Source organism: Teleopsis dalmanni, unplaced genomic scaffold, assembly GCF_002237135.1.
Source record: "Teleopsis dalmanni isolate 2A unplaced genomic scaffold, ASM223713v2 unscaffolded_contig_0780, whole genome shotgun sequence".
NCBI classification, from domain to species: domain Eukaryota; kingdom Metazoa; phylum Arthropoda; class Insecta; order Diptera; family Diopsidae; genus Teleopsis; species Teleopsis dalmanni.
This window is the reverse complement of record NW_024032162.1, coordinates 1-11,685: the sequence shown is the minus strand read 5'-3', so window position 1 is coordinate 11,685 and position 11,685 is coordinate 1. Positions and strand designations below refer to the sequence as shown.

General features: G+C 31.3%; 4 protein-coding genes and 1 pseudogene across 5 annotated transcripts; 3 read left to right on the top strand and 2 right to left on the bottom strand.

Annotated features, from left to right (window-relative positions):
* Window positions 1-43: 43 nt before the first annotated feature.
* On the top strand, window positions 44-2,760 carry LOC119663696 (kinesin-like protein subito). Its single transcript, XM_038073302.1, has 5 exons — window positions 44-655; window positions 713-1,290; window positions 1,361-1,797; window positions 1,862-2,063; window positions 2,136-2,760. The coding sequence occupies exons 1-5, from the start codon at window positions 217-219 to the stop codon at window positions 2,625-2,627; spliced, it is 2,148 nt and encodes a 715-aa protein (XP_037929230.1). The 5' UTR covers window positions 44-216; the 3' UTR covers window positions 2,628-2,760.
* A 1,198-nt stretch (window positions 2,761-3,958) lies between these two features.
* On the bottom strand, window positions 3,959-5,702 carry LOC119663697 (annotated as a pseudogene).
* Window positions 5,703-6,204: 502 nt separating this feature from the next.
* On the top strand, window positions 6,205-7,879 carry LOC119663698 (protein telomere ends associated-like). Its single transcript, XM_038073303.1, has 4 exons — window positions 6,205-6,372; window positions 6,440-6,616; window positions 7,123-7,170; window positions 7,232-7,879. Exons 2-4 carry the CDS (start codon window positions 6,498-6,500, stop codon window positions 7,569-7,571), a joined length of 507 nt encoding a protein of 168 aa, XP_037929231.1. The 5' UTR covers window positions 6,205-6,372; window positions 6,440-6,497; the 3' UTR covers window positions 7,572-7,879.
* Window positions 7,880-9,297: 1,418 nt separating this feature from the next.
* On the top strand, window positions 9,298-10,882 carry LOC119663699 (protein telomere ends associated-like). Of its 2 annotated transcripts, XM_038073305.1 has the most exons (4): window positions 9,298-9,453; window positions 9,521-9,697; window positions 10,126-10,173; window positions 10,235-10,882. In XM_038073305.1, exons 2-4 carry the CDS (start codon window positions 9,579-9,581, stop codon window positions 10,572-10,574), a joined length of 507 nt encoding a protein of 168 aa, XP_037929233.1. In that variant the 5' UTR covers window positions 9,298-9,453; window positions 9,521-9,578; the 3' UTR covers window positions 10,575-10,882. The 2 variants fall into 2 exon arrangements, with proteins under 2 accessions (XP_037929233.1, XP_037929234.1); XM_038073306.1 differs by lacking the exons at window positions 10,126-10,173; window positions 10,235-10,882 and adding an exon at window positions 9,751-10,114 and having other exon boundaries at window positions 9,298-9,697.
* On the bottom strand, window positions 10,588-11,379 carry LOC119663700 (uncharacterized mitochondrial protein AtMg00820-like; the record flags this gene model as incomplete). The annotated part of the gene is made up of 2 exons (XM_038073307.1): window positions 10,588-10,596; window positions 10,676-11,379. Coding segments are annotated over 2 exons (713 nt in total), but the record flags the coding sequence as incomplete, so codon positions are not given.
* Between the last annotated feature and the right edge of the window lie 306 nt (window positions 11,380-11,685).

The window sequence follows — 11,685 nt, the reverse complement described above, 5'->3', positions numbered from 1 at the left end:
CATTGGATAATATTGATTTCGCTATCGCCGCGGACATTTTAAAAATAATTCATTAACTGTTGACAAAGCTACCATTTTAACCAATATTGTGTTTGGAAGCAAGTTTGTTAATTTTCCTGGAGAAATAAACAATACTTAAACAAACTTAAATTTAGTGCTTCAAAGTATTTTTGTGTTATTGTTTTTTATGTTTTTGTTTGTTATAATAAAGAAAAAATGTCCAGAGACGAAGACAGAACAAAACGCAATGTGCTCTCGTTCATTAATGGACCCGAGCCAAGCATAGATCGGCGATTTCGTCCATGTCCGAAGAATATATTCAAAGCAAGTGGTGACATATCGAAAACAAGTACTATTGGAGAAGATGGGGCCATGGTGTATCTACGACTGCGTCCTGTTAATTCTCCTTCATCGTCATATAAAATTGCAGGCATGGGAAATACTCTTGTGGTGAACCCACGTTTAGATCAAACAACGACAAGTAACAATAAAGCAGCAATGGAAAAACATTTTACCTTCAGCGCGATATTCGATAATAATGATAGTCAAAAGGGCGTACACAATAAGTGTATAAGTGACAAAATAAAATTGGAGGAAAGTTTCACAGTGCTGACTTATGGTACATCTGGTTCCAGAAAGACTTTTACACTATTAGGTAAAATTCAATTAAAGTAAAATTATATGATTTGTTTAAAAATAATTGTTTCTTTAGGCGATGACGTTAATCCTGGTATTGTGCCGCGTTCCATTGAGAATATTTTCACATTATACAATTCCAATATAAATCCGCACCCGGCAGTTAAATTACAAAATGCTCGCGTAGTTATTTTAGAGGATGAACTTTTAGCCAAGGAAATAATTTCAACTCGTCAAGTGCTCACAGCTTGCGGAGATATAACCTCAGTACATAAGCAATTCCAACAAATCATATGCTCAGATCATAATTTTGAAACCACAGTTTTCGATGATGTGTTTGTTATGATTTGGTTGTCATTCGTTGAAATTTATAACGAATTTGTCTATGATTTACTGGAATTATCGGCATCTAATCAAACAATTACAGTGGCTTCTCGTAAGAATCTTAAAATTGTTAGCAACGATGGAAAAGTTTTCGTGAAAGGATTAACACAAGTTTATGTGAAGAATAGCTTGGAAGCCCTAAAATTGCTGCGCTTTGGCTTACAACGTGTCACTTACGCCTCTACTTCCATCAATGCAAACTCCAGCCGGTCGCATTGTATATTCATCATTGACGTGCTAAAGTACAATGCATCAGGTTTGATAACAGAAGTAAGTTATTTTACTATTTTACTATCATTCAAATGATTTTATCCATTATTTTTTTGTTTTGTATTTGAAGATATCTTATAAATTCTGTGACTTGGCTGGTTCTGAACGACTTGACAAAAGTGGGAATGTCGGTTCACGGCTTAAGGAAACACAACGTATCAATACATCGTTGATGATTCTGGGTCGCTGTCTTGATGCTGCTAATAATTTAAATCGTAAGAAGAATACTGAGGTTATTCCTTACCGAGAATCGAAACTTACGATGTTGTTGCAAGCTCCACTGTTAGGAAAGGAGAAAATTGTCATGGTGGTTAATGTTACACCCACTGAAAAATATTATGAAGAAAATTTAAATGTTTTGGGATTCTCTTCAATCGCTAAGAATATTATCTTCAAACCACCAATTGTGAAGCAAAATAACTCAAGATTTTCATTCTTTTTGGAACATTCCAAGTCCGGCAGTGCACAAAATGCCTACATTGAGCAATTACTCGAAGTAAATATTTTGTACGTTTTAAAATACCCTAACTCTTTTGGAATATAATAATATATAAATTATTTATTCAAATAGGCTGCGTAATGATAATGATCGACTGATAAACGAAGTAAATAATTTCCAAATTAGGATAAATTCTGAACTCTTGCGGCAAGAAAAAGAAATTCGAAATGAACTTGTGGACTCGTTTGAAAAAACATTGACTGCAACCAAGGAACAAGCTGAAAATCGTCTGAAACAGGAACTTGAATGTCAAAAACGAGTATTTGAATCAAAGGTGAGTCAAGTGCGCTATCAATTCAGATATATTAATCACATCAATAATTAAATTTTAATTTATAATTTTTAGTTGGCAAAAGTGAAACGAGCGCATATTGAACAAATTGAAGATTTGCGTGAAGAGTTACAAGAACTGAAAGAGAAAGAATGTCAAAAATATCCGAACAAACTCAATCCAACACTCGCTTTTAGTCCGCGGCAAGTTAAGGTATTGCAGGCACTGCCAGAGAAGATTCGCGATAAAACTCAAATCAAAATCGAGACAATAGATTCAGTAGTCGCAGATCCTAGTCCGATAAAAAATGATAATTCGCATGAAGAATTACAAGACTTAAAAGAAAACATTTGCGATGAAATATCAAGGAAACGCAGGACATTAGAGAATATGGGAGCCTCGCATGAGGAATTTTTAGAAACTGAAAGACAGATTTACAATGAAAATCCAAACAAAGTGATTGTACTAGACGCAAATTATACGAACAAAATAGGAGAAGAATTAGAAAAAATGGAGGAGGACTCAAGCGATAAAAATTCTAACGAACTCAACACACTGGATGTTTAGCATTCGCAAAAAATGTAATATTTTTTTACGCAAAGAGAGAAACTGCATCCTATAATAATACAATCACGAAATAGTCCTTGTAAAAGAGGATTAGCGTTTTTTTGTAATTTATAAGAATATTTCTAGTTTTGTTTAAATAAATGTATTAGATTATATCAGTTAAAATTACACAATTTTTTACTAATTATTTTTTAATTAAGTTAAATTCAGGCAATTACAAATGAATCAGTTTAAGTTTTAAACACGGTAGTAAGATTTTTCATCGCGTTTAGATAGATGTAGCAGATAGAGCTGAACATACTTGTATCATAAAGTAATATCCAAAAATAGATTAAGTTTTTTTCAAATAAAGGTAAATGTCCATTAGACTGACTATTGTATTACGGAAAAAATATGAAAAAATAATTAATTGATTTTAAATAAATTTATCTGCGTGATACCCGATATACCACCAGTAAAGCTAAAATTAATTATTTTTCTAGAATTTTTTTTATTGTATATTATGTTAAATTAGTATTATTTTGTTGTAAATTAATTAATAATTTAAGGCTTCATCGACTAAATGATGAAGTAATTGCATTAAAGCCCACATAATTTTAATTTCTTTAAGTTCTTTATTTGTTAAATACCTTATCTTTCAATATCCTTACTCATATTATAAGCTTTTAAAAAAATAACAGTAGGAGAATTAGGAAGGAGTTGATAGCAGCTAGCACCTTGACTCTTCTGTCCGTATGCACTCCATGTAACGGGTACTGTGTCAACCTGGCAATTTACATCACTTTTTTTTTGTAAAATCCATTATATACTTAAAGTATCAGATAATGAATATTTTGTTGAAGAGATTGTTGTAGCAATATGCCAAACTGGAAGCAAGCTCAGAAAAGGTTGATAACACATTGCACAATGGGCGGAATAGAGAAAGTAATGTGAAGATATAAAGGAGTAGAAATGAAAGTTTCGAGAATGGCCATGTCAACTTACCGGAACCACTCGTCAACCAAGTATCGTTCACCACCTCCAAATGGATATTACAAGCAGCTTCTAGCGTGTTAAAAAAAGACAGGAATGACCATCTTTAAGGCATCTCTATGAATATCAGAGTTTCTAATAGACCAAAGAATTTGAATATCTCCCTTAAGTTGATATTTTGAAATTTTTTTAGTCAAGTGTAGACTTAGCTGGCTTACTAAAAGCGATAAAACCAAACTGATTCAGAATATGTGTACAGATTGTTTTCTCTGTTTTGATGTGGTGTTTAACAAAAGTCAAACGCAATTCCAATACCTCAATTAAAATCCTACAATTTTTTTTTACAGAAACAATTAAACTTCAAATCTAATGATATTTACTAAATATAATAATAACGATTACACAATAAATGTACTTAAAGTGAAGATTATTACAAATCATCCTTAACTAAAAATAACTTAAGATTTATTTCTTGAAAAATGAAGATATGCTTTTTGTTCCCTTTGCGCTCTTGGCTAATGCTTTCTCCTTAGCTGTGAGTACGCGCTCCTTAGGTGCTGGTGCCTTTGGTGCATCATTAACGATTATATTAGATTTATCATCATCCAGTGAGTCATCTAATAGGCCATTATTTTTTAATTTTTCATTAGCACTTTTATCATTCGTGTTTTCAAGTTTAATTTTTTTATTATCATTTGAATTAAGTGATTGCAAGTGATTTTCGTTTATTTGCCTGTTTCTGCTCCTCAACGATGGCTTTTATTTCCGGTTGTATTTCAAAATATTTTGTGAGATCGTCGTGTAAATCCAAGTTAATATAACCACCAACAATATCACACGCCATACGCAAATAGTCAATATCGTTAATCAGATCTTCAGCTGTTGAATTTTCGCTGGGAGTGTAATTATGTGACACGGTGCTCAGTCCGCAATAAATTCCTTTGCTTTTAAGCACATTCGCAATGTTTCGGGTTTTAAGCGCTAACGAAGCTAACGTTTTTTCTGCATTGTACTTATAAAACACCGTTTTGGAACCAGCTAATCTTTTAACATCAGCTACGCAACCTAATGTGTCTTTGTCTACAAAAGTCGTAAGCAGGCGAGAAGTGCTTAAATCTTCACTTTGCCTGCAATGCAGTTCCAGTACTCTTTGGGTGCAATGCTTGCGTATATGATGTATTGCCAAAAATGTGACATCAATCGGTGTAGTAACATAAATACGTCCATTGGAACATACATTTGAATCTATTAGCCAACTTCGTCGTGGTTCAGAGAACTGTAATACTTCCATAATGATTTTATTGGAACATGCTATAAATAGCGCGGTGGTACCTTTGCCCGGATGAAAGAAGCGTTCTAATCGCAATTCATTATCGGCATTTTGCATTAAAGATTCGGCAATATAAAATACTTTTCTTATAGATGATGCTTTAACCGTTTTATTGTCTCTTGTTGAATCATTTAATTTGGTTTCTGATTTAGAAGAACGCGTAGATTTTATTTTGCTCATATTTGCTAACAAAATTTCTTTGCATTTATTTTTGCGCGAAAATCTTGAAGTATGCTTTAATCATAAACAAAACCATTAACCGCTGTACAAAATCATGTGTATTCATATTAAGAAACAAAGAATACTTGTACAAGAACGGCAACTTAAATGTAAACAAAAAAAACCAACCAATACACTCTCAAAATAATTTACTACTACCAAACCAAGCACGTTGTTTTGTTGTTGCAATTCGACCCACCACGACTGAAAAGTTTCACCACCCCGAACGGAACGTTTCACCACCACGAACGGTCTTAATTTTTTTTATTACGAAAGAGCAATATGAAGAGCGCAAATTGGGTTTTGTTTAGTTATTTTGACAGGAGAAATGCGCCAAAAACTGAAAAACGTAGCCAAATCAAACTGAGTTATAAAAAGTAGTGAATAAGTTTCTTTGAAAAAATAATTATATTTATTATAATTGTTATTATAGTAAATTATTATATATTATTATTAATATTTGAAGATGGTGCGAAATTGCGTGATGGGATGTAAGTTATTTAAGGGAATGTATGAATTTCCTAAAAATGACGAAAGAAGGTAAAAAAACAATAATTTATTAATTGTGGATTTAAAATATATGTTTTGTGTTTAATGTGATTTGTTTGTTTTGATGTGTATAAATACAAATTAGTAAAGCAAAAATATATGTGAGTATATATTTAATATATTTTAATAAAGTTGTGCTATGTGTTAATTTGTGTTTGTTAAATATGTGAAAAATCCAATAAGAAATATAAAAAAAAACAAAAATTGTAAACAATTTTTTGGTGGTAAAAAGAGTGGAGTATGTAAATTATATTTGTATATTAAAATATTCATATTCAAATGTATGAATAGTTTAAAGACTTTTAATATTATTTAATTTATTATTAATTTAATTCAACAATTTTATTTTTAATAAAATACTTTTATGCAATAAAATAACTTTTAATATGTTTTCTAATTAACAAATTTTACTATTTCATTTGTTCATGTTAAAAACACTGAATTGAATTAAATCGTATATTTCTTGGGACTGCTTGAAATTAGAAAATATAAATTTTTGACAATTTTTGTCAAAAATTGAGGTTGCTTATTTTGCGTTATTAATATTTTGTATTTTGTTGTTTTCTGTTTTCTGTTTTATTTTCAACAGTTTCAATAATTGAATTGCCTTAATATAACAGTATTCTAAAACAGTAAAAGTATTCTTTGCTAATTCCGCAGTTCATTTACAAAACTGTATGTTGAAATTTCTTTAATTTTAGCGGGAAATTCATAAATAATAACACTAAATTGTTGAATACAGGCGAAATTAAAATTCATAAATAATAACACTAAATTGTTGAATACAGGCGGAATTAAAAATGCCCTTCAAAAAAGGAAAAAATGTTAAACAAACAAAAATTACTGATACAATGGGAATTGAGACCAAAAAAGCACAGGCTAGTCCTAAACTAAAGCAGGATATAAATTTGCAAGAAAAGTAAGTTAAAGTGAATTAATAAAAGAAATGCTAAAATAATTTATTTATTTCAGATTCAGCCCCCGTGAAGAATCAAAAATACAATCAGTCTTTCCAGTTACGATCAATGAGTTTATTGAAAATACAAATATAATCGATGTAATTAAAGATTATATTAAAGATAAACATCCAACAGCCTTAGAAACATATCTCACGGAACCAGAAATCATGTTCAGGGTAAAAAAGTCATATAACACTTTTTACAAAAGACCACAGCAACGATGTGTAGCACCACTGAAATATATTCGCATCACTAGTGACTGTGATGAAAACACAAAACAACGTTTGTTTAAAATTTCACACTATTATAAACATTTGTGTGAAAATAAAGATAATGAACATCAAAGCGTAAAAAAAAGTTTAAAGAAACAAGATAGTTCTACACATAAAAATATAAATAGGTAAATATTAAGTAGAGAAATGATTGATTATTTAGCCATTAAAAAATTTATGTATGTGCATTATAGCGTTACCGATAAAAAGATATTAGAAGAAAAGATCCTGGGACTAAAGAGGTATTTAAGTTATTTAAATAAATAAATTATTTTATTAAAACGGAATTTTTTATAAATATAGTATTATATCAAATTTTGATGCTAACAACAAAGAAACAAATGAAAAAGTGCGCAACCTTCCAGTCAGTTTTGAAACGTTTAAAAGGTTAACTTTTCACAATGATGTTATTGCTAACATTTGCCAAAGCATAAAGGAGTTGGAGTATGAGTTGCCAATTTCAAATATATCAAAAGAAGAATTATTTGATAATAATAAATTACTTCGGAGTTACTACAAAACATTTTACATGCAAACGGTTATTCGGACAATATTTCCATTGAAAATAAAACCATGTCCAGGACGTTTTAAGGACAAACTTTTGAAATATCCAGAAATTACGTCAGATCATGAAGGTAAATAAAAATATTTTAACCCTATTGCAACTAATTCTCGATTTAGAGTTTCGTTCCAAACGCGTCCTGATTGCTTGAGACCATATATTGAACGTAGAAGTTTACATACCTTGCCTGAGCTATCGTTAAAACCCTTCGGCTGTTTCATGTATATTTCTTCATCGAGAATTCCATTCAAATATGCTGTAACAGCATCCATTTGGTGTATAATCAAATCATTTTTGGCGGCGAGCGCTAATAGAAACCTTATTGATTCATATCTTACCACCGGAGCAAATGTTTCTGTGTACTCAATGCCTTCTATTTGTCCGAAACCTTTTGCAACTAGTCTGGCTTTTCTGCAAACCGGAGTACCTTGAGCATCTAATTTAGTTTTAAAAACCCATTTTGATGGGATTGCTTTTTTATCAGCCGGCAACTCAGTAAGTTTCCATGTCTTGTTCCGTAAAAGCGAGTCAATTTCACTCTGCATAGCTGCTTTCCATTTATCAGAGTTATTGGACGACATTACTTCTTCAAATGAACAAGGATCGTTTGATATATAATCTAATGCACAAAAATTATATGGCGAATTTTTGCTTGCTATTCTCTTCGAACGTCGTATGTCAGATTCTTCTTCCACTTCGTTGGATATTACTTGAATCTCAGAGCATTCCGGAGAGGTATTATCTATTACTTTGTAGTGTTCATCAGAACTTTTGGTTTCATTTTCAGTATTTTTAAGTGGCAATTCGCATTCCTCTATATTCTTCCCTGAATTGTCACTTTCAATTTGTATAATAGGAACAACTATACCTAGGGAATCACTTTTTCCTACATATTTTTCATTTTCAAAAAAAATCACGTCTCTACTGATAATAACTGTTTTGTTTTGTGGGTTTGTTTTGTGGGCACATATTGCAAAACAACTACGTTACTTTTAAGTAAAAAAGATTTTGGCACACAAAATTTTAGATCTTTTGTAGCTCCACCGGCTTTAATTATAATGGGTCCATATATTTCAAGCTGGTTCGCATTCATAAACACAAATGTCATACCGCTGAAAACAGTTTTACGAGCCGGTGTTATTGTGCAATCTAGATTATGTCCCATCAAATCATTGCTATTTATAGGCTTGTATTCATTAGGTGTTTTTTTTGATGGCCCGCCACCAAAATTAAACAGGTCATCATCTTCATTACTGTCATCACTGTCACTTATAACAATTTGAATAATTTTGTTCTGTTTACGCTTTGACATACTTTCATCATCTAATATTGAATTTTGTTTGCTCCCGGATTTGCCATCATCATTCACACCGATCTTTTCTGTTTCAAGTAAACATAATTCCTGTTGTTGTTGTTTATTTCGTACATCGTAAAGTTCTTCACCGAAACTTTTATCTTTATCTTGTAAACATGTTTTTTTTGATGGCCCGCCACCAAAATTAAACAGGTCATCATCACTATCATAATTATCAGTAAGTACTGCAATGATTAGACGTTTATAGGCTTGCTGCGTCTCCAAATGAGCTGTATTACTGCTCCGTGGTGGCGAATTATCTATTTGCACACCTGATTTTTGCTGAAAACCTTCAACCAAAGAATCTATAGTACAAAGAAGTGCCACGCTCATACAAACGAAATACCCACTTTATTTTGCTGGTGGATTTATAATAAATCCACCCAACCTCATGCAACAATGTTCGATCGAGTCACAACTGGTAAAATTTTTGACAATTTTTGTCAAAAATTGAGGTTGCTTATTTTGCGTTATTAATATTTTGTATTTTGTTGTTTTCTGTTTTCTGTTTTATTTTCAACAGTTTCAATAATTGAATTGCCTTAATATAACAGTATTCTAAAACAGTAAAAGTATTCTTTGCTAATTCCGCAGTTCATTTACAAAACTGTATGTTGAAATTTCTTTAATTTTAGCGGGAAATTCATAAATAATAACACTAAATTGTTGAATACAGGCGAAATTAAAATTCATAAATAATAACACTAAATTGTTGAATACAGGCGGAATTAAAAATGCCCTTCAAAAAAGGAAAAAATGTTAAACAAACAAAAATTACTGATACAATGGGAATTGAGACCAAAGAAGCACAGGCTAGTCCTAAACTAAAGCAGGATATAAATTTGCAAGAAAAGTAAGTTAAAGTGAATTAATAAAAGAAATGCTAAAATAATTTATTTATTTCAGATTCAGACCCCGTGAAGAATCAAAAATACGATCAGTCTTTCCAGTTACGATCAATGAGTTCATTGAAAATACAAATATAATCGATGTAAAAAAGACATATAACGTTTTTTACAAAAGACCACAGCGACGATGTGTAGCACCAATGAAATATGTTCGCATCACTAGTGACTGTGATGAAAACACAAAACAACGTTTGTTTAAAATTCCACACTATTATAAACATTTGTGTGAAAATAAAGATAATGAACATCAAAGCGTAAAAAAAAGTTTAAAGAAACAAGATAGTTCTCCACATAAAAATATAAATAGGTAAATATTAAGTAGAGAAATGATTGATTATTTAGCCATTAAAAAATTTATGTATGTGCATTATAGCGTTACCGATAAAAAGATATTAGAAGAAAAGATCCTGGGACTAAAGAGGTATTTAAGTTATTTAAATAAATAAATTATTTTATTAAAACGGAATTTTTTATAAATATAGTATTATATCAAATTTTGATGCTAACAACAAAGAAACAAATGAAAAAGTGCGCAACCTTCCAGTCAGTTTTGAAACGTTTAAAAGGTTAACTTTTCACAATGATGTTATTGCTAACATTTGCCAAAGCATAAAGGAGTTGGAGTATGAGTTGCCAATTTCAAATATATCAAAAGAAGAATTATTTGATAATAATAAATTACTTCGGAGTTACTACAAAACATTTTACATGCAAACGGTTATTCGGACAATATTTCCATTGAAAATAAAACCATGTCCAGGACGTTTTAAGGACAAACTTTTGAAATATCCAGAAATTACGTCAGATCATGAAGGTAAATAAAAATATTTTAACCCTATTGCAACTAATTCTCGATTTAGAGTTTCGTTCCAAACGCGTCCTGATTGCTTGAGACCATATATTGAACGTAGAAGTTTACATACCTTGCCTGAGCTATCGTTAAAACCCTTCGGCTGTTTCATGTATATTTCTTCATCGAGAATTCCATTCAAATATGCTGTAACAGCATCCATTTGGTGTATAATCAAATCATTTTTGGCGGCGAGCGCTAATAGAAACCTTATTGATTCATATCTTACCACCGGAGCAAATGTTTCTGTGTACTCAATGCCTTCTATTTGTCCGAAACCTTTTGCAACTAGTCTGGCTTTTCTGCAAACCGGAGTACCTTGAGCATCTAATTTAGTTTTAAAAACCCATTTTGATGGGATTGCTTTTTTATCAGCCGGCAACTCAGTAAGTTTCCATGTCTTGTTCCGTAAAAGCGAGTCAATTTCACTCTGCATAGCTGCTTTCCATTTATCAGAGTTATTGGACGACATTGCTTCTTCAAATGAACAAGGATCGTTTGATATATAATCTAATGCACAAAAATTATATGGCGAATTTTTGCTTGCTATTCTCTTCGAACGTCGTATGTCAGATTCTTCTTCCACTTCGTTGGATATTACTTGAATCTCAGAGCATTCCGGAGAGGTATTATCTATTACTTTGTAGTGTTCATCAGAACTTTTGGTTTCATTTTCAGTATTTTTAAGTGGCAATTCGCATTCCTCTATATTCTTCCCTGAATTGTCACTTTCAATTTGTATAATAGGAACAACTATACCTAGGGAATCACTTTTTCCTACATATTTTTCATTTTCAAAAAAAATCACGTCTCTACTGATAATAACTGTTTTGTTTTGTGGGTTTGTTTTGTGGGCACATATTGCAAAACAACTACGTTACTTTTAAGTAAAAAAGATTTTGGCACACAAAATTTTAGATCTTTTGTAGCTCCACCGGCTTTAATTATAATGGGTCCATATATTTCAAGCTGGTTCGCATTCATAAACACAAATGTCATCCCGCTGAAAACAGTTTTACGAGCCGGTGTTATTGTGCAATCTAGATTATGTCCCATCAAATCATTGCTATTTATAGGCTTGTA